This window comes from Gorilla gorilla, chromosome 23 (assembly GCF_029281585.2).
Source record: "Gorilla gorilla gorilla isolate KB3781 chromosome 23, NHGRI_mGorGor1-v2.1_pri, whole genome shotgun sequence".
In the NCBI taxonomy this organism is placed as follows: Eukaryota; Metazoa; Chordata; class Mammalia; order Primates; family Hominidae; genus Gorilla; species Gorilla gorilla.
In genome coordinates, this window is record NC_086018.1 from 38386458 (window position 1) to 38408898 (window position 22441).

The 22441-nt window shown below is 45.9% G+C and overlaps 1 protein-coding gene across 13 annotated transcripts in view; it reads left to right on the plus strand.

The window, feature by feature from the left end:
- Window positions 1–22441, plus strand: part of SGSM3 (small G protein signaling modulator 3) — a 39524-nt gene that overhangs the window by 11924 nt on the left and 5159 nt on the right. For 11 of the 13 annotated variants that reach the window (XR_004068351.3, XR_010133145.1, XM_063704795.1 and 8 more), the window contains exons 2-6: window positions 18201–18318; window positions 19097–19179; window positions 19643–19709; window positions 21752–21960; window positions 22062–22169. Coding sequence is in view for 10 of the 13 variants with exons in the window: in XM_063704795.1 (XP_063560865.1) it covers window positions 18312–18318; window positions 19097–19179; window positions 19643–19709; window positions 21752–21960; window positions 22062–22169 (474 nt within the window). In the remaining 3 variants the exon portion in view is untranslated. Of the gene's footprint in view, window positions 1–18200; window positions 18319–19096; window positions 19180–19642; window positions 19710–21751; window positions 21961–22061; window positions 22170–22441 lie in introns of those variants that run through there. The other 2 variants (XM_063704800.1, XM_063704802.1) reach the window with 2 other exon arrangements.

Genomic DNA, 22441 nt, shown 5'->3' on the forward strand with positions numbered 1-22441 from the left:
ATATGTGACCTCTCCATGTTACCTTACCTACCTCACAGCATGGCAGGTGTGTTCTAAGAGCTAACCTCCCAAGGGAACAAGGTGAAAATGCATGACATTTTTATGACATAACCTCAGAAGCTACACAATATCACCATATTCTCTTGGTTAAGGGAGTCACAGAGGTTTGCCTGGGTTCACAGGGAGTGGATGGGACGTAGACCCCACCATTCAATGGGAGAAGTTTCGTCATATTTGAAGAAGAGCATGTGAGATACATTATATTGTATTAGCCCATCTTTGGAAAATAGGGTCTCCATGCCAAGCATGTGATAGGGGTTTCAAGAACTTTTTCACTTATTCTGCAGGTACCTATTATCCTAATTTTACTGATAGGGAAGCTGAGGTTATGGAAGATGAATTGGCCACACAGCCAACTGGCAGAACAAGTTGTCAGGCCCAGGCCTTCTTGCTTGCACAGTAACACTGTATAAAGGTGAAGGTAGATTTCTTCAGAAAGTCCTGAAATACTGTGGAAGGTATATTTGTGTAGGTCATAAAGCAGTTAATTAAATATCTCATGAAACAGGCGATTACTACTTCAAACATTTATTAAATCCCTAAGTACTGTAGTAGGTGCTAATGAGGATTCAGCCCTTGAAGAGCTTTCAGTTTATAGATAAGGCACCTACACTAGTAAAGTGAGATAGAAGTCAGTAGGAACGGCCAGGCGCAGTGGCTCACACCTGTAATCCCAGCACTTTGGGAGGCCGAGGCGGGCAGATCATGAGGTCAGGAGATCAAGACCATCCTGGCCAACACGGTGAAACCCCGTCTCTACTAAAAATATAAAAAATTAGCCCGGCGTGGTGGCAGGTGCCTGTATTCCCAGCTACTCGGGAGGCTAAGGCAGGAGAATGGCGTGAACCCGGGAGGTGGAGCTCGCAGTGAGCCGAGATCACGCCACTGCACTCCAGCCTTGGCGACAGAGCGAGACTCTGTCTCAAAAAAAAAAAAAAAAAAGTCAGTAGGAACAAGTAACTGTTGAGAGGAAGTACTAAGGAAAGCTTCACAGAAGTGGTGTTTCAGAGCTAAGCACTGAAAGAGGGATGGAATCTGGATATTTGGAAATGGAAGGTGGCCTTCTTAGCAGAGGACACAATATAAATAAAGGCACAGAGGCATGTTGAGACAGTAGTGAGGGGCCCAGTTGGCTAAAGCTTAGGGTACATGAAGGGAAAATAAGAGCTGACTCAAAAAGAGATTGGGGTCTATGGAATCAGAGCTGTGCTTCAGGGGATATTAACCTACTCTTTGTTTAACATAAATGGAATGATAATCTGGAGACACAGAAATCTTTAGGAGATTTTGACAGTGGCCCAGAAAAGTGGCAGGGAGGGTCTGGATTAAGGCAGTGGAAATGGAGATGGAGATGCTAGAGGTATTTTAGAGGTAAAATCAGTAGACTTGCAACTGATTTGATGTGAGAGTAAAAGCAGGAGCCAAGGCCAGGCATCATGGCTCATGCCTGTAATCCTAACACTTTGGGAGGCCAAAGTGGGAGGATTGCTTGAGCGCAGGAGTTCAAGACCTTCCTGGGCAAGATAGTGGGACCTTGTCTCTAAAAATAAAAATTAGCCAGTCATGATGGCATGCGCCCGTAGTCCTAGCTACTCAGGAGGCTGAGGAGAGATGATTGCTTGAGCCTGGGAAGTCAAGGCTGCAGTGAGTCATGATCCCACCACTGCACTCAGTTTGGGCAACAGAACAAAACCCTGTCTCTAATAACAACAACAACAACAACAAAAAAAGGAGCCAAAAATTACCCTAAACCTTAGGACCTGAATGTCTTGGGAGAAGAAACAGGAATATTAAAAAGAATCATCTGAGATAGAATAAAAATAGATTTATTCAGGAAACACAGATTTTAAGCCAGGCACAGTGGTGTGCACCTGTATTCCAGTCTGGATAACATAGGGAGACCCCCATCTCCAATAAATAAACAAAAATTAAAAAAAAAATTAAAAAGAAATACATATTGGCCGGGTGCGGTGGCTCACGCCTGTAATCCCAGCACTTTGGAAGGCCAAGGTGGGCGGATCACGAGGTCACGAGATCGAGACCATCCTGGCTAACACGGTGAAACCCTGTCTCTACTAAAAATACAAAAAATTAGCTGGGCGTGGTGGCGGGCGCCTGTAGTCCCAGCTACTGAGGAGGCTAAGGCAGGAGAATGGCATGGATCTGGGAGGCGGAGCTTGCAGTAAGCCGAGATAGCGCCATTGCACTCCAGCCTGGGCGACAGAGCAAGACTCCACCTCAAAAAAAAAAGAAATACATATTTTAATGTGTTGTGGTATATAGTCAAATGAAGCTATCCAACAATAAGTTGGAAATAATCTATGTTGTCATGGCTAGAGATAGAGATTTGTAATTTATATGACAGTAATAGCTAAATCCCCATTCAGAATAGGGATGGACTCCCCATTTGGAATCCATTAGGAATGGACTAAAAGCAAGAAGACTGATGTGGGGAATGTCTTTTTTGGGGGTCTGGAGAAAGAAGAGGCAGTAAAGAAGCAGTTAAATAGAGAAGAAAAAACAATATGGTCTGTGCCCTCAGAGTCATTGAACAGTTCAAGAAACCAAAGTAAGTCAGCAGAGTCTGATGCTTCAGGGAGTTTCAGGAAATGAAGCCACAGGAACTGGATTCCAAATAATGACTAGGAAATCACTGGAGACCTTAGAAACCAGTTTAGGTGGTGACAGAAGCTAGGGTGAAAAGCTTAAGGAGTGAGTTGATTGATGAAGCATGGGCGCTTTTAAAAAGTATGGCAGTGAGGCAGAGGGATAAGAGCTAGAAAGGTAACTGCTTGAGTGGGTACAGGGATAGTTGCTTTGTTTTGTTTTGTTTAATTCAGGGTTCAGGAGATCTAAGTATTTGCACTGGACACGAAGCCATTGGAGAAGAAAAGACTGAAGATGCACAAAGGAAAAGAGTATAAAGGAAATGGGTTGAAAGGTTCTTGTGGGTGGAGAATTTAACGTAGGAAGGAAGAAAACCACTTTCTCTTCTGAGAGGGCGGGCAGAAAGAGAAAACAGGTGAAAAGCAGTTTTGACACGGAGAATAAGGAAGTTGAGGAAGCTTAAGTCTAATAAGCTGAGCTTCGTTAAAGCTGGAGTACAGTCCCTCAGCTGGGAGTGAGTGGCAGCAGAGAGTAGTTGGGTTTCAGAAGAATTATGAGAATGATTTGAAAGTATTGCTGAAGGAAATATGATGAAAAGTCAACTAGAGATGAATGAAGGTTGCTGAGCAACCGTGAAGATAAATAGCATGTGGCTTGTTCCCTAACTTTGTTCAGGAGGAACATGAGCAGAAAAAGCAGAGGAACAACTTTTTTTTTTCTTCAAGACCGGGTCTCACTCTGGTTGCCCAGGCTGGAGTGCAGTGGTGCAACCTCAGCCCACTGCAGCGTCGACCTCCCGGGCCCAGGCGATTCTCCTATCTCAACTTCCCAGGTAGCTGGGACTACAGGCACATGCCACCATGCCCGGCTAATTTTTGGGGTTTTTTTTTTTTTTCTATTTTTAGTAGAGACAGGGTTTTGCCATGTTGCCCAGGCTGGTCTTGAACTGCTGCACTCAAGCAATCCATCTGCCTTGGCCTCCCAGAGTGCTGGGATCACAAATGTGAGCCACCACCTCTCCCACCCAAGAGGAACTTAAATGGGGCTAGATGAGGCAAAAAGTTGTCATTAATTCATGGTTAGTTCAGATGGTTGTCTAACTTTTACAACATGGGAGTGAAGTGTATGGACCTGATTGTTGAAATCAGCATTATTAAGTGTGAAATAATATAAAGATATGGACTGCTTAACCCTAAGGTTCACAACAGTAAGAGGACAACCTCGTGACGTATCTTCTGGGATTTCTGTTGGTAATGATGCTGATCTGAATGTAATCCAATGGGCCTGTCTCTAGCTGTTTCCAAGTTTTTGATTCAGTTTCAGATTAAAATAGTAGAAATCAGAGACTTCTGGCCTGGCTATGCTGCTTTAAATCAGTCTTTTGACCTCTTTAGTCCAAGTTTCTTTCTTTCTTTTTTTTTTTTTTTTTTTTTTTTTTTAATAAAAAGACAACTAGAAATGAGGTCTCGCTATGTTGCCCAGGCTGGTCTTGAACTCCTGGCCTCAAGCAATCCTCTTGTCTCAATCTCCCAAAGTGTTCGGGTTACATATGTGAGCCAATGTGCCTGGCCCCTAGTTTCTTTTTTCAAAAAGTATGAGAGATGAACCCAAAGGATCCTTCTAACTCTATAATTCATGACTTTGTGTGAGTCCCTTTGCCCTGCACCCCAGTACTAAAGAAGTTAATGGTCTCTAAATATAGGTGCAGATCTGTTAGAGAAGTTGGTTTGCTTTTATGAGAATTCTCTCCTAATTTATCTGTTTAATTTTGAATTTTCACACACACAAAATTTTTTTAATACAGTTGCTTTGTGTCTTAAATCTGGCTGGCTCCCACTAGATATGTCATCCCAAGTCAAGATATTTTGTTCCCGCACATGCACAGATAGTTCCATGATCTTTTCTGGAAACTGTCTGCAAAGTTGATAACTAGAGTTGTGCTAGTCAGTATGGTATAGTGAGACTGCTGAGGGGTCAGTCCTTTGCTGAGGTGTAAAATGGGGATAATGCCTGTGAGTGTGCTTAGCAGTGTGATGAATGCTTAACACATATTATTTTTCCTTCTTTCATAGGTTTCCTTCTAATACCTCCGTCTACTCACTGCCACAGAGTATAATAGCATATATACTCTATAATACTGTATATACTGTAGTATAATTACCATTCTTTAGGGTAATGTTATGTAGGTATGTTCATATCTGCAAATGAAACATTTCCGGTAATTATATAGATGGTAATGGCAAATAAATGATGTAAATATGAGATAGTTTGTTGACCTGTGTAGTTTAATTATATGAAAAGTAGCAACTGTGTAAACTATATTTATGATCTCCTCTTAGGTGCCCTAATCTCCTATGTTAATATAAAACTTTCAATATAAATGTCTCAGTGGCCTTCTTTGCCAGTCAGCCCTTAAGGAGTTTTGTTTTCCTCAAAAACTCTTGTCTGCGATTTTTCAGAGCTACCTGAAAGCTGAGTTGCAGTTAGCTAACTAGTATTTATTTCACTTCTACTTCTGGGGGAGGTGGTTATCCCCCACCCCTGGTAGTGGGAATGACAGAAGGTCCATGCAGTTGCTTTCCTTATCCTTTCCGGAAACTGCCAGGCCATAAATATTAGAGGAATGATCCAGGGAGGGACTCAGGTAAGTAACCAGATTACTGTGGATGATTGATTATTTGATATGAAGAACTAGAGGAGCCTGGCACAGTTATAAGTGTGAGCAAGTCCGCGTAGGGCAGCTGAGTTTAACTGGTACTCCTGTGCAGGAAGGGGACACGCATACCTTGTGTGCTGAATTCTAGGGTGAGGTTCCTGTTTCCCTGATACATGTTTCCAGTCTGTGTTCTCCCTTACACAGTCACACCTAAGTCTCGCCTAAAGGAACACTCTATCTCTGTCACAAAGAAAATATTGACTCAGGGAAGGGTAAGCAGACCCAGCTGCAAACCTTGTAGCAGGAGTGGAGTTCAAGGTAGAGTGTGATTCTTAGAGTTTGCTCTTCTGCTGATGCCAGTTTTGGAGGAGGCAGCTGAGAAATTTGTATGATACTATGGATGTTCACCTCAGATGTCCTTGTCATAAAGGGTGATATAAATGATAAACAAAAATTACTAGGGTAACTGGAGGGGGAGTCAGTTCTAGAAGTTCTGTGCCACTAGCTCCTTCATCGTGGAGTTTGGTAGGGTCCAGGTTTCAAGGCTGTCTTTACATATTGCTGAGTAATTGCTGTATTTAGCAGCATTCTGAGAGAACACAGGTGGGTTCCAAGATAACGTTGCCAAAGCATAAAGCGCATTGGAGGCAAGTGCGATGCAGGTGTTCAGAGATGCGGCTGCAGGGAGTAGCAGGAGCTGCTAGGTCATGCAGGGTCTTATAAATCAAGTTAACAAATTTGGACTTTAAAGCAAAGGGAGGGTTTTAAAGACGGGAGGGAAATGATCAGTTGTATTTTGAAAGAATTTCTGTGGCTGCAGGGTAGAGAGTGGTTGGAGGGAGGGGCCGAGAGTGGAGGCAGAGATTCCAGTTGAGAGATGTATAATAATCATGATGGTGAAAAGTGACGGCAGCCTCAACTAGAAAGTAGCAACAGGTTGTAAGAGAAAGGGGAGGTTTCAAAAACTTTAGGAAAGGCCGAATAGTTGAGGGGTGAAGATGGAAAGGTGAAGAATCCATTAAACATCATCCCCAAGTCCTGCCTGGAGAGAGTGGGTAGGTAGGTCGTAATGGCAACGGGACCACTGAAGGGGAGGACCAGGTTCATGAGGAAAGGTGATGAGTTAACTTGGAGCGCGGCAAATTCGAAGAATATGGAGAAGCTGCCCACCAGCTGGATGTGCTGGTCTGAGGTTGAGAGAGAAATGCATCTTGGAGCTAGAAATCAGTTATCTGCTTGTAGATGTTAATTGAAGTTGTGAGAGTCATCCAGGAGTTCCAGGAGAGTGCAGAGAGCTAGAGGAGAGTCGAAGGCGGAACATTAAGGCATCTGAAGAACAGGCATATATATAGGAGGAGGAACTGGAAAAGGAGACTAAGAAGGAGCCAGAAAGCCAGGAGGAAAACCAAAGGATCATGACACATAGACACCCAGAGAGACTGTGTGTTAAGGAGGGGAAGTGATTACACAGCTAAATGCTACTGAGTGGTCAGGTGTGGTAAGAACTGCAGTGCAGGCCGGGAGCGGTGGCTCACGCCTGTAATCCCGGCGCTTTGGGAGGCCGAGGCGGGCGGATCACGAGGTCAGGAGATCCCGACCATCCCGGCTAACACGGTGAAACCCCGTCTCTACTAAAAATACAAAAAATTAGCCGGGCGTGGTGGCGGGCGCCTGTAGTCCCAGCTACTCCGGAGGCTGAGGCAGGAGAATGGCGTGAACCCGGGAGGCGGAGCTTGCAGTGAGCCGAGATCGGGCCACTGCACTCCAGCCTGGGCGACAGTGCAAGACTCCGTCTCAGAAAAAAAAAAAAAAAGGGCCGGGCGCGGTGGCTCACGCCTGTAATCCCAGCACTTTGGGAGGCCGAGGTGGGCGGATCACCTGAGGTCAGGAGTTCGAGACCAGCCTCAACATGGAGAAACCCCGTCTCTACTAAAAATACAAAATTAGCTGGATGTGGTGCTGCATGCCTGTAATTCCAGCTACTCGGGAGGCTGAGGCAGGAGAATTGCCTGAACCTGGGAGGCGGAGGTTGCAGTGAGCCAGGATCGCGCCATTGCACTCCAGCCTGGGCAACAAGAGGGAAACTCCGTCTCAAAAAAAAAAAAAAAGAGCTGCAGTGTAGTCATTAGATTTAATGAACTTCATCTGTGCTAGATTGACTGTTTAGATCCAGCACACACTGAGGACACTAATAAAGCAGATATGTGAAATAAAGAGAAAACAGAACTCATTGGCCATTTCACAGATACGGAACAAGTCATCTAGGGAAAAAAATCTAAACTTTGTAGAAGTTCCTCATACTCATTTCATTTTTATGTTGAATTAAATGTGGGGCACCCTAATGTCTCTTGCTCTGTGATTCTCTAAAGGTCTTTAAAATTGTTTTCATGTTTTTGTTTGCATAGGTAGTAACACGGTTCAAAATGAAAAAGGTACAGAACGAGTATGAAGTAAAAGTCTCCCTGCCACCTAGTTCCCCCAACATCTAGCCTTTATTTTATATGAAAATTTCTCCCCCTTTTAACAAGTATTTTCATATTCTTCTCACTCTCCTTGCTTTTTTTACTTAGCCCCTATCAGTGACAGCTGCACACCATTTTATTATATAGATATACTGTAATTAAACAGTCCTGTATCAGTGGGTATTGAGGTTTCCTAATATTTTGCCATCTGATATTTTGTTCTCAAAACCAGTGCTATAGGGAGTTATGTTGTATATAGGTCATTTTGCTGGCATGTAGGATAAATTTCCAGAAGCGGGAATTGCTGGGCCAAAGAACCTCTGAAGGATTTAATTCAGTTCTGTTATATTTGAGTCCCTGGCACTTAGCATGCAATGAATGGTAGCTATTAGTAAGATATGTATAGATGGGTTGGTTGGGGGCCCAGAGGAATAGGGGCACCTAACACAAACTAAAGGCAGAGAGAGTATCAAATAAGGCTTCTTAGAGGAGGCAATGCTTCAGCTGTGCCTTGAAGAATAAGTCAGGTAAAGAGGAGGGCATTATGAGCAGGGGGAGCAGTAGAGAGCCAAGGCACAGGAAAAGAGCGTGTTGTACATCGGGACCTTCTAAGAGTTTGCTGTGCTTGTTTATCAAACAGTCAGCCCCTGCCACATGTCAGGCACTGGGCTAGGTACCGGACATAGGACAGATACACATGTACATAAATTATAGTATCACATGAAATCAACAGCAGCATGTACAATGATGAATTCTGTTGGGGAAGGAGGTAGGGACATGGAAGTTGGAAAGAAAGGTTTGTTAGAGGAGGCCACATCTGAGCTAGAATTTGAAAGAATAATGGTCAAAGAGGAATTCAGGTCAGTGGTTCTCAAAGTGTGTTCCCTGGACCAAAAGCATCCGCATCACCTGGGAGAGGCAGAGTCTCAGGTCCTACTCACACCTGCTGAGTCAGAAATTCGGGGGCTGGGCCTCAGCTGTCTGGGTTTTAGGAAGCCCTCCAGGTGATTGTGATACACTATGTATTTTGAGAACCACTGATCAACTGGGTATGTTGACTCACGTCTATAATCCCAGCACTTTGGGAGGCTAAGGCAGGAGGATGCCTTGAGCCCAGGAGTTTGAGACCAGCCTAGGCAACATAGTGAGACCCGGTCTCTACAAAAAAATAAAAGAAAATTAGCCTGGTGTGGTGGTGCACACCTGTAGTCCCAGCTACTCAGGAGGCTGAGATGGGAAGATTGCTTGAGCCTGGGAGTTCAAGGCTGCAGTGAGCTCTGATCATTCCTCTGCACTCCAGCCTGGGCAACAGAGTGAAACCCTATCTCAAAACACACCACAAAAAGTTGTGTTCGTGTAATTACAAGACTCAAAAGAAGAGTCGAGAGCTTCCTTTGCCATGATTAGCCTATTGACTGTGTTTATAATCCAGAGATTTCCTTTGCCCTGAAATTTATCCTGCTAGAACTTAAGTTTGTCATTTTGTTTGCATCTTACTGTATTCTCAGTAGAAAAGAATGGTCCTGTGAGCATTTGTGCAGAGTGCCCAGAAGTGCTTCTGAGCCTTGGGCTCTGACAGCCAGTGTCTCACCCAAACCCAGCTCTGGCTGGGCCTGGGAACCAAATGCCTGGGCTGTGGCGAAAACTCAGGAGACGTGGGGGTATATCTGTAAAAGCAGATTCGTAAATAGCTTTTTTCCCCCTTAGAGCCTGTTTTGCAAATTGCTGCACTTTTCCTTGTTTGTAAGTATCTCTTTTCCTTTAAACTGCTTTTAGTGGCTTTTGCTTTTGGAAAAGTATTTTATTAATACTTCATTATAATAGGGAGCAACTGCAACCCATGTGAAGAGAGACACCTGGGGATTTTATTTCGCCTTAAAAACAATCAACCAAAACCAGTGGGTTGGAAACCTGAGTTTCAAAGTATTGTCAGTTTTTTTTTTTTCCAGTGATTATTCAAGTAATTACTTAGACTATGGCAGGGGAAGGGGGCTTGTTAGAGTAACTTGAAAAATTACAGGCTTTTTTTTTTTTTTTTTTTTCCAGCAGCTTAGGAAGTTCCTGACTTCACAGGTTGCTAAGATGTCAAATTCATGCAGAGCTGTGTTAGGAAATTGTTAGTTACAAATGAGAGAGAAGGGGATCCTTTTCACAGTTATGGATAAGCTATTTCTAATTGTTTATACTTTCTTTTCTTTCCTTGGTTTTGTATAAGCATTAAATCTCTGCAGAGGTGGATATTTAAGGTGTGAGTAGTAGCAGCTCTGCAGGGGAAGAGAAAGGCAAGATGGGGAGAAGCTAATTCACTGTTCTCAGTACTCAGCTTCATTGGTGGTCCTCAGAAAAAAGTCAACCTTCTTACTCTAATGTTCTAATACTTAAACTGTAATTATTTTTAAAATTGAGATATAATTCATATACCATAAAAGTGACCCTTTTAAAGTGTATAATTTACCAGTTTTTAGTACATTCACTATGTTGTGCAACCATCATCAGTATCTAATTCCAGAACATCTACATTAGCCCAAAAGAAAACTCCGTTACTCATTAGCAGTCATTTCCTATCTGCCCTTCCCTCAGCCCCTGGCAACCATTCATCTACTTTCAGTCTTTATGGATTTGCCTGTGTTGGACATTTCATATAAATGGAATCATACAGTATGCAGCCCCTTGTGACTGGCTTCTTTCACTGAGCATAGTATTTTCAAGGTTCATTCATGTTGTAGCACATATCAGTATTTCATTCCTTTTATGGATGAATAATATAGTTCATTGTCTGCGTAAGCTACATTTTGTTTATCCATCAATTGATGGAGGTTGGATTGTTCTCACCTTTTGACTATTTTACTTTTTTCTTTTTTGAGACAGAGTATCACTTTGTTGCCAGGCTGGAGTGCAGTGGTGCGATCTTGGCTCACTGCAACCACCGCCTCCCAGGTTCAAGCAATTCTCCCGCCTCGGCCTCCCAAATAGCTGGGACTAAGAGGCGCGTGCCACCATGCCCAGCTAATTTTTGTATTTTTAGTAGAGATGGGGTTTCACCACGTTGGCCAGGCTGGTCGCAAACTCCTGACCTCAGGTGATCCGCCTGCCTTGGGCCACCCAAAGAGCTGGGATTATAGGTGTGAGCCACTGTGCCAGGCCTATACGTTTTTAAATGGTTGAAGTCATATACTGTCTTCATGCTGATGATTCCACTTTTCTTCTATTCCTTCTTCAACCCACTCCAGTTGGACCTTCACCTTGACCATTAAAATTAAAAGCTGTTTTCAGGATCACAAACAACCTTCAGCTTGCTAAGCCAAGGACCAGTTCTCTGTCCTCACATTGATTGACATGGATGATCACCCACTCCTTGTCTTAGTTTGTTTTGTGCTGCTGTAACAATATGCTGGGTCATTTTTAAAGAACAGAAGTTTATTTCTCACAGTTTGGGAGGCTCGGAAGTCCAAGTGTTTGTTGAGGGCCTTCTTGCTGCATCCTAATATGGCAGAAGGGCAAGAGAGCCAACTCCTTCCGTCAAGCCCCTTTAGGAGGGGACCTAATCCCATTGATGCAGGAGGAGGCTTCATGGTCTCATCATCTCTTAAAGGTTCCAGCTCTTAATACTATCACATTGGCAACACCTGAATTTTGGAGGGGACACATTAAAACCAAAGCGCTCTTTCTAGAAATACTCACTTCTATTGGTTTCCGCAACACAACACACTATTCGTTTTCCTTCTGTTTCATTGGCCAGTTCCCAAATTTTGTTTCCTGCCTCCTTTTCTGCCTAACTTCTAAATGTTGGAGTGTTTTAGGATTTGGTCCTAGGCCCCCTAACTCTGCATTCCCTCCTTGGCAATGACATCTAGTTCTGCTCTATGCTGATGTTTCCAACGTTTACATTTCTAGTTCTGACATCTGTGAACTCCGTGCTTGTAAGATGCAAACTTGACATCTCCACTTAGGAGTCTGATCGGCCTCCCAGCGTAACGTAGCCAAAGCAGAACTCTTGATTTCTAACCCCAAAATCTGCTCTTTCAGCAGGCTTCCCTTGTCTTAGTTGATGGGACCTGCACAGTTGCTCAGGTCCAAGAACTTGGAGACTGGCCAGGCATGATGGCTCACGCCTATAATCCCAGCCCTTTGGGAGGCTGAGGCGGGTGGATCACGAGGTCAGGAGTTCGAGACCAGCCTGGCCAACATAGTGAAACCCCATCTCTACTAAAAATACAAAAATTAGCCAGGTGCGGTGGCGGGCACCTGTAATCCCAGCTACTTGGGAGGCTGAGGCAGGAAAATCGCTTGAACCCGGGAGGCGGAGGTTGCAGTGAGTGAGATTGTGCCACTGCACTCTAGCCTGGGTGACAGAGTAAGACTCCTGTCTCAAAAAAAAAAAAAAAAAAAATTCCAGTTTTTGCCGTGGCTAGAAGGGCCATCTGTCAGCTAGTTCCTGCCTCCTTTTCCAACGTTATCTGCTACTTTCCCCCTCATCACTACTCTTCTAGATCTTCACAGACCTGTTCGTTATTCTCGTGTGAGCTGAAAAGTCATTTCCTGAGAGAGGCCTTCCCCAACCACCAATTAAAAATAACCCCTCCACTCCTACCTGCCACTTTGTAACCTATTGTTCTGTTTTCTTCATGGCATGTATTATTATTCTGAAATTATTTACATATTTATTGTCTGTTTTCTGTAACTAATAATAACTGGCATTTATTAAGCACATGCCATGTGCCGAATATTGTTACAAGTACTACATTTTCTCACTTAACCTCATAAGTAGTATAGGTATTATTTCCATTTTACAGAAGAAATTGCAGGTTCATGAAAGCAAGAACTTTGTCCATCTTGTTTTACTGCTATATCTCTAACACATGGAACAGTGTTTGGGATATAGTAGTTGCAAAAAATTTTTTTTGTTGGTTGGATAGATGAATGAAAAACTCCCAAATTGACATTTCTACCTCTGACATCTCCCCATAAACATAGATTTATAGATGTAATCACCTACTTAACAGCTCCACTTGGATTTCTAAATAAGCATTTAAATTACCCCATAACTCTTTTTTTTTTTCTTTTTTTTAGACAGGATCTCACTCTGTCGCCCAGGCTGGAGTGCAGTGGCACAATCTCAGCTCACCGCAACCTCCACCTCCCAGGCTGAACCAATTCTCCTACCTCAGCCTCCCAAGTAGCTGGGATTATAGGTGCCTGCCACCACGCCCAGCTAATTTTTGTAATTTTAGTGGAGACGGGGTTTCGCCATGTTGGCCAGGTTGGTCTCGAACTCCTGACCTCAGGTGATCTGCCCATCTCGGCCTCCCAAACTGCTGGGATTACAGGTATGAGCCATTGTGCCCAGCCCCTGCCCCGCAACTCTTAACTTCCCCCCTCCCCAAACCTGTTTTGTTCCCATTTCTCTCATATTAGGAAATGGCATCATCATAAGCCCAGGAGTACAGACTGGAAACCTAGGCCTTGCCTGTGGCCACTCCCATTCTCATTCCCCACATCCAACTCTGCGGCAAGGCCTGTTGATTCTACCTCTGATTGTGTCTTGAATCTGTTACTTCTCTTTTTCTCCACTGTCACTTCAGCCTCATTCTCCATAATCTTTCCTCTGCACGCCACACTTGCCTGCAAGCATCCACTCGTCTCTCTGCAAGGTATCTGCCCACGTAGCAGCCAGATTGGACCCACGTACATTTTAGAGGTGTGCTGAAGAGTAGGCGCCAAGGACAAAAACCAGGAAGAAAACCAGTATTTTGTACCCTTACCTTGAAAAAGGTATTCATATATTTTTTCCTTTTCTAAAAAATGTTCATGTTTCTTTGAGCATTTATTGTCTGATTTTACCCCTTTTTAGCATCTATAGAAGCCACATGAATCTTTTTTTACTCCAGCCTTTCTTGGACTTTCCCGGCTTTGTGCTTCTCTATCTAGGTGAGTTTTTATCGATAGCTTCCAGTGTCCTCTTCCCCTCCTCACAGAGGAAATGCAGTCTTCAGCATCTCAGAGGCCTCTTAGAAGCATTTTTGCTCAGGCCGGGTGTGGTGGCTCACGCCTGTAATCCCAGCACTTTGGGAGGCCGAGGCGGGTGGCTCACTTGAGGTCAGAAGTTTGAGACCAGCCTGGCCAACACGGCAAAACCCCAACTCTACTAAAAATACAAAAAATTAGCCGGGCGTGGTGGCACATGCCTGTGATCCCAGCTACCCGGGAGGCTGAGGCAGGAGAATCGCTTGAACCTGGGAGGCGGAGGTTGCAGTGAGCTGAGACTGCGCCATTGCACTCCAGCCTGGGCGACAGAGTGAGACTCTGTCTCAAAAAAAAAAAAAAAAAAAGTGTTTTTGCTTATGTTGCTTACAGCTTTCATGTTCCATGGTAAATGTCTGTAGAAAACCATCTCTGTAGTAGTAGCAACCATGCTGTGTTGTTAAGAAAATAGGACACAGGACAGGACAGGAGGACCAGAGTGAATGGGGGGCCATATCCCTCTGATCTATATGAAGAGACCACAGGAAATGGACAGAACCTTTTCTGCCCCTCCCCATAGATGTGGGAAAACAGGGTGTATAGTAAGATCTGACCTTCTGTGCTTTTTAAACAAAATTTGCCTTATAGGAAATTGTAAGATTAGCAAACTAGGGAGTATGTACATTTAATTTTGAAAAATTCTTTCTAGAGCTCCTCAAAGGTTCCTAAATCAATCCTGTTTTTCAACTTTCTGCCTCTCAGTACTCCTGTGACAACAGGAGGGCAGCCACCCTGATGTGGCTAACTCTCTGGGCTGTTCCTGCCAACTCCCAGATGGCTGCTTTCAGGAAGGTTTCCATAGCGACCAGAGGCAGGAAAAACCTGCCCACCCAGCTTAACAATTCACATCCGGCTGGGCTTTATAGCCAGTGGGAGAAGTGGCGTGTTTATATATACTTATATACATTACATACATTTATATGTGTGTGTAGCATTAAAGAGCTAAACCCTGCAGACTCTATATCCAGAATCTGGCTGGGTGTGGTGGCTCACACCTGTAATCACAGCACTTTGGGAGGCTGAGGCAGGAGGATCACTTAAGCTCAGGAATTCAAGACCAGCCTGGGCAACATAGAGGGACCTTGTCTCTAAAAAAAAAAAAAAAAATGATAAAATATATCCATAATCTGACCATTTCTCAGTGTTCCCACCATAGGAAAGTCAACATACCTTTCACCCTGACTAATCCAACAGCCTCCTCTATGTCCACCACCACCTCTGCAAGACAGCCAGAGAGGGCTCAGAGCCCTCCCCTACTTTCCCAGCTCACTGAGAATGAAGCCCAGAATCCACCACACTGTGAGGCCTCGTAGCCCCCTGCTGTATCTTCTCCCACTGTTCAGGCTGTTTCCTCCCACTCTTTCCTTCTCATTCCCCAGCCCCTCCAGCCTGCTGGCTGCCTTGCGGCTGTTTCAGCGTGCCCAGTGTGCTCCCAACTTGGGGCTGCTTCTCCCTGGATCTCCTTTCCCTCAGGTAGCCATGAGCCCTCAGTTCCTTTTGGTCTTTGCTCAGGTGTCCCTAACCCATATTCTAAAGAGCTTCTCCTGAACGCCTGATATAAATCCCCTCTCTTCTGATAGTCTCCACACCTTGACCTTTATTTTTCCTCACAGCATTGTAGTTATCACAGTCTATTTCTGTGTTTATCATCCAATTCTGTCTTTTTTTTTTTTTTTTTTTTTTTTTTGAGACGGAGTCTCTGTCACCAGGCTGGAATGCAGTGGCGCCATCTCAACTCACTGCAACCTCTGCCACCTGGGTTCAAGTGATTCTCCTGCCTCGGCCTCCCGAGTAGCTGGGACTACAGGCACACGCCACCACGCCCAGCTAATTTTTGTATTTTTAGTAGGACAGGGTTTCACCATGTTGGCCAGGATGGTCTCAATCTCCTGACCTCAGGTGATCCACCCACCTCGGCCTCCCAAAGTGCTGGGATTACAGGCATGAGCCACCGGGCCCAGCCTGTCATCTGATTCTCTAATGTAAGGGTCAGGACTTTTTCCCCCACTGTTGTGTCCCAGCTCTTAGAAGCTGCCTGGCTCTTAGGGGTGCTCAGTCCCCATTTGCTGATGAATGAATGAGTGGGAGGACAGCCAAGATCAGGAAAGGGGAGGGACTCCTGAGTGGGCCTTCCCAGCCCCTTCAGGCCTCCACAGCCAGATGTAGCTGATTTCTCTGCTACAAGCAGCCTGCAGGGGCTCCGTCACACTTTTACTCTGCCCTTTCAGAACAACCAACCAAACCCCTGCCTCTGGGGCCGATGGTGATGAGGAGTCTTTCTCATGCTCTCAACTGGGACATGTTATGTTGAACCATACACAGTTGTCATTTTTCTAGGCTGTAATGGATGAATATCGGCAATTTAATATGGTTCAACATAGTTTTTAGTATACCTCAATGAGGAGGGTCCATATATTAACAATAACTTTCTAAAAATTTTTAGGACTGCTAATTGCCTGATACTTATTGAGTACTTATATGTGTCAGGCAGTGTGCTAAAGGCCTTATTTGCATCAGCTCACGTAATCCTCATAACCACAGTAAGGCATAGGTATTATTATTCCATTCTATCGAAAAGAAAACTGATATAGACGTGAAGTAAACTTGCCCACGGTTATAACAAGTGGGCACGGGCCCACTCTGCTACACGAGTAGCAGAGCTAGGATTGGACTGGAGATGTCTTTACTTTTTTTTTTTTTGAGACAGAGTCTCACTCTGTCACCCAGGCTGGAGGGCAGTGGTGCGATCTTGGCTCACTGCAACCTCTGCCTCCCGGGTTCAAGCAATTCTCGTGCCTCAGCCTCTCAAGTAGCTGCGATTACAGGGATGCATCACCATGCCTGGCTAATTTTTTTGTGTTTTTAGTAGAGACAGGGTTTCACCATGGTGGCCAAGCTGGTCTCAAACTCCTGGCCTCAAGTGATCCGCCCACCTCAGCCTCCCAAAGTGCTGGGATTACAGGCGTGAGCCACCGCGCCCAGCCAAGATGTCTTTACTTTTAATCATGGTGCAGAGGATGAGCACTGAGCCCACTCCCTCCCAAAGCTGACACGTGGTTGTTGTGCCACAGCCATTTGCCATCTCAGGCTCCAAGCCAGCGGGAGGCGTAATAGAGCACTGGGTTCCATTCCCAGGGCCATCTAGCTGGTGGCCATGTGTCCGTCATTTCACAGGGTGGGGCTGCATGGTGTGGCAGGGTAAAGTTTTGGGAGTCCATTTGGAAACTGTCAGTCTCTTCTAGGCTTATTTTCTGTTGTGTAAGGAATGAATATGTTGTAAGGATTGAATGATGACATGACATGCTTTTGAAAATTTCTAGCTCAGTCTCTTTAATGTAAAAATATGTAATCATCCAGCTCATAGTTCTGAGGGAAACCCTATATCACATATATTTTACACTGAAGGAAGACATTAAAATTCCATTCTCTTCACACAGAACCAACCAACCAGGATGGCTGGCCTGTTGGGGAAGCAGGTTCTGCCATCTGGTTCTCAGCAGGCATGTCTGGAAGCAGGAGGGAGCGTCTCTCCCATTTGGGTACCGAAGCCTCTATAACAGTCAGGAATGTTCTGCTGTGGCCTTTATCCTAAACTTGGCTTGGCCAATGTGTGTCTGGGGCAGGAGCAGAGGCCGGGACACAGCTGAGCTGCCCACAGGAGCTATTTTTGCCCCCACACTTGTATGTCTTTAAAGAGAACTGGGATTTTCTCACAGCTCCTTTGAAGTGGTGGTTTGATTTTCCTCTTTTTTGCTTCTCACTTATCTAATTCTTCCCGATTTATCTAGAATTCCCAACACCAGAATTCCACGGCAGATAGCATGGAGAATAGGTTCTGTTATGGACCAGGATAACAACTGTCATTTCTGAATTCTCATTGTGTGAAAAATGGCAAAAGTAAATTTTTCTTCAGTGCCAGGTTTAGGTAAATATGATTTCAAAAACCGGAATGTAACTTGTCTTGAAATCTTTCAACCACATCTCCTCGTTGTCACCTACTTCCTTTCGTAGAGTAAGAGCCTTTAATTCTGTGGTTAGAAGTAAAAGGAAGTGAAGGCTTGGCCGGGCGCGGTGGCTCATGCTTGTAATCCCAGCACTTTGGGAGGCCGAGGCGGGCGGGATCACAAGGTCAGGAGTTCAAGACCAGCCTGGCCAATATGGTGAAACCCCACCTCTACTAAAAAGACAAAAATCAGCCGGGTGTGGTGGTGCAACCCTGTAGTCCCAGCTACTCGGGAGGCTGAGGCAGAAGAATCTCTTGAACCCAGGAGGCAGAGGTTGCAGTGAGCTGAGATTGCACCACTGCACTCCAGCCTGAGGTGACCAAGCGAGACTCTGTCTAAAAAAAAATAAAAATAAAAATAGAATGACTTTCCTCTTTTCTCTTCTAACAGGGCAGATGATTCTGGACCAGATGAAGCCTGAGGAGCCTTCCAGCTCTAAGATAGCAGGATAGGAGACTTCTAAGATTGGAGCTGCAGAAGACTTGCCAGCCCACCAGCACAATGTCAGGTAGAGGCAGGGGCTGGACTTGGAAACGGGGTTTGACGCTCTCACAGAGGAGCCAGAGGGATGGAAGCTGGCTTGTTTTCCATAAAACACCATCCAGATAAGAGAGGTGGAGATGGTAGGGAAGGCTTCTGGCTGGCTGAGAAAGTTATTAAAACTTCCTTCTCAGCTCTGCTCTCTAGCTCTCCTCCTCCAGCTCTCCAACCCGCAGATCTGCACTCCTCAGGTGGAGAAAGAGGCCGGAAGATGAAGTTTGGTCATGTTTTGTAATGTGCTGCTGTTTCTTCCCCCTCTTCTCCAGAAATTTGCTGATTTCTAGGAGGTTTCTTTCACTCTGCTCCTTCCCTACCCAGCACGCTTGAGATGGGCCAGTCCCTTTAATGCTGGTGCTCTTAGAGGGAGAGGGTATTTCCTGATTTGAATTTTGCCTCTGCATTTTCTATTTTTTTTTATTTTTTTGAGGCAGAGTTTCGCTCTTGTTGCCCAGGCTGGAGCGCAATGGCACGATTCTTGCTCACTGCAACCTCCGCTTCCTGGGTTCAAGCTATTCTCCTGCCTCCCGAGTAGCTGGGATTACAGGCATGTGCCACCACGCCCAGCTAATTTTGTATTTTTAGTAGAGATGGGTTTCACCATGTTGGCCAGGCTGGTCTCAAACTCCTGACCTCAGGTGATCTGCCCACCTCGGCCTCCCAAAGTACTGAGGTTACAGGCGTGAGCCACTGCGCCTGGCCTGCCTCTGCATTTTCTTGATTATTCTCCTGGTCCTCTTTGGTTTTAGGAAGCCATACACCTGCCTGTGGCCCTTTCTCAGCCCTGACTCCGAGCATATGGCCCCAGGAGATCTTGGCCAAGTACACGCAGGTATAGCAGTTAGCCAGGCACCAGCCTGCTGTGCTCCCACGCTGCGGTATGAAGGGGACCCAGCTCTGCAGGCTGCCCAGGAAGAGGTGGCCAACTCACACGGGGTTATGAGTTCCCCACCAGAGATGGTATCTTAGCCCCATGTTGCCTGTGTGAATCAACCACTGTGGCACTATGCTCTCAGTATTATAGGGACACAACTGCATAAAACATGTTTCTTGCCTTGATTTTATTATCTTTGACCTCTGAGAAGAACAAGGAAAATAGAAGGTTGAGAAATTGCTAGAAGAAGGTTCAGAGAAGGTTGCGTGGTAACCAGAGGCGGCTTTTGGAAGAGTAGCCTTTGATCTGAGCCCGAAGGCTGGGTGGGATTTTAGCAGGCAACCCTGTGGGTGGCATCTTTCAGACCTGAGGCCCCCAACTAGGGGACAGACAACTGACTTCAACCTCATCCTGATTCTAGAAGGAAGAGTCAGCAGAGCAACCAGAGTTCTACTACGATGAGTTTGGTTTCCGTGTGTACAAGGAAGGTAAACTTGAGCCCCTTTTGTGTGTCATCTTGCTGATGTTCTTTGGGGAGGACTCCGCTCCCTTGACTGAATTACTCAGCCTATGATGGCTGAGCTCTGATGCGTCAGGGTTCCAGATTTAAGGACAGAGTGTATCTGAGGGTGATACTCTTATAAGTATGGGAGACTTCTGCTTTTTTTGAGATAAATTTTACTGATCCTCACCTGACAGTAAAAGCAATCGTGTTCACTGTAGAGAAGTTGAAAAATTCAGGCTGGACGTGGTGGCTCACGCCTGTAATCCCAGCACTTTGGGAGGCTGAGGTGGATGGATCACTTGAGGCCAAGAGTTCAAGACCAACCTGGCTAACATGGTGAAACCCCATCTCTACTAAAAATACAAAATTTGCCAGGTGTGATGGTGTGCGACTGTAATCCCAGCTACTCAGAAGGCTGAGGCAGGAGAATCTCTTGAACCCAGGAGGTGGAGGTTGCAGTGAGCTGAGACTGCGCCACTGCACTCCAGCCTGGGCAACAAGAGCAAACCTCTGTCTCAAAAAAGAAAAAAGCATATTTTCAATGGCTGTATAATATCCTATTATAATGAATATACAGTATTTGGATAACCACTTTTCTATAACTGAGTCTCTAGTCCATTTCTGTTGTTTTCTACTATAAATGGACCTTTTGGTCCTGAGTGGGCTATTGGGAAGTCCATCTGCCAGGCCAGAACTGTGGCTAGGACATTTTAATTGACTGCAACTAATCACCTTCAGGTCACTCACGTTTCCAATTCTGACAAAAGTTTTCCTTGTTCTTCTGATTCGTAGGCAGGTATTTGCAGGTTAAAGGTTTGGGTTGAGAAGGACACAGGGAACTTGCTGGTATGATGGAAGTATCTGTGTTTGGCTGGGTCAGTGGGGTCAGAGTGTTCACTGTTACACCTTGGAACTGAGACTGCTTGATGCGGACAGTGTTCAGACATTTGTTTATGCACCAAAATGTACACCTAACATTTGTGCATTTTACTGTAGGTAAAGTCATTAAAGTTGGTGTTTTTGAAAGCTGGGCTGAGGGGTTGGCTTTTGGGTGAATAAGGACGAGGCTGTCTGTGGAGCTCACCCAGGGGTTGCTGGGCTGCCACAGGAGAGCTTGACCTCATTCATTCAACAGATACCTCATGGACCCAACTGTGGGTGGTGCAGTCTCCACAGCTGCATCCCCCGCAGGCCCTCAAACAAAACTGAAGGTGGTCTCAGCTGCATGGAGTTCTCATTTTAGTGAGGGAGACAGGCAGTAAACAAGCATGTAATATTCTGGAGCAAGAAGGGCTGGGAAAACACTTCCAGGGATAGAGAAGAGGGGCAGTAAATCATATATAAAAAGGTCCTGAAGTGGCCCTTTCAGACCATGTCATTGGAGTGGAGAGAGCAAGAGGAAAATGGCAGGGGGTGAGGACAGAGTGGGCACGGCCCAGAGGAAGCAGCTGAGGGAGCGCTGGAAAGCCCTTGGCTTTAAGTCTCAGCTCTGAGCAGAGTGACATGATCTGACTTGCATTTTGGAAGGGTCACTGTGGCTGCTGAGGGGAACAGCCTTTGGGAGGTGAGGGTAGCAACAGGGAGGTCAGCGGGAGGGCCACTGCAGTGATCTGGATGAAGGACAATGGCTTGGACAAGGGCCATGGTCAGGGGTGGTGAGACGTAAAGGAATCCTGTGGGTTTGCTGATGGACTGAGTGTGGGGTCTGGGCGAGGGAGGAGCCAGAGGTGACTCCGACGTTTAGGCTGAGCATCGGGAGAATGGAGGTGTCATTTCTGGATCCGGGTAGTACTATGGTAGGAGTGGCTTTGAGGAGAAGGTGAAGAGCTTTGCTCCTCACGGGGTGCATGTTAGAGGCTCACCTGGAGCTGTCAGAAAGCCAGTAGCTATGGGAATCTGGATCTGGTGGGAGAGAGCTGGCCTAGAGCCATGAAGCTCAGACCCTCCTGAAGACGGAGGCTCGGCTGCTTGGAGAACACATAGTAGAGAATGCTTTTTCTTTCCTCCTTGGCTCTCTCTTGGCAGAAGGTGATGAGCCTGGCTCCAGTCTGCTGGCGAACTCCCCTCTGATGGAGGATGCTCCGCAGAGGCTGCGGTGGCAGGCCCACCTGGAGTTCACCCATAACCACGATGTGGGGGATCTCACCTGGGACAAGATTGCCGTCTCCCTACCCCGCTCTGAGAAGCTCCGCTCCCTGGTGCTGGCCGGCATCCCACATGGCATGAGGCCACAGGTAAGGTGGCCACAGGGACCTACAGGGTGTTGAGAGGGTCTTGGCCCCATGATCAGGTGTCACGAGAAAGACTGAGTGCCTTTGCGGCTCCCTTCCCTCAGCTGTGGATGCGGCTCTCTGGGGCCCTGCAGAAGAAGAGGAACTCTGAGCTGTCCTACCGCGAGATTGTGAAGAACAGCTCCAACGATGAGACCATCGCTGCCAAGCAGGTGAGGCCGCGGCACTGTGCAGGAAGAGCTGGAGGCTGTGTGTGCTCGCAGGAGAGAGGGAGCCTGCCTGGGGTTCTTAGAGTGTGCCCTTGTTGTGGGGTAGGGGAGGATATTTGCTCCTTCCTTGGTCCTCTGCAGGCCACAGAAAGAATTGTCCAAAAGGCCATCAGTGCTGTGGAAGGGCTTGGAGATGGGGTTCCCAAGCCCAGGTCCACTTCAGGAACAGATGGGGACTCTAAATATAGACTCCAGGCCTCGGGCCACACGTTTTC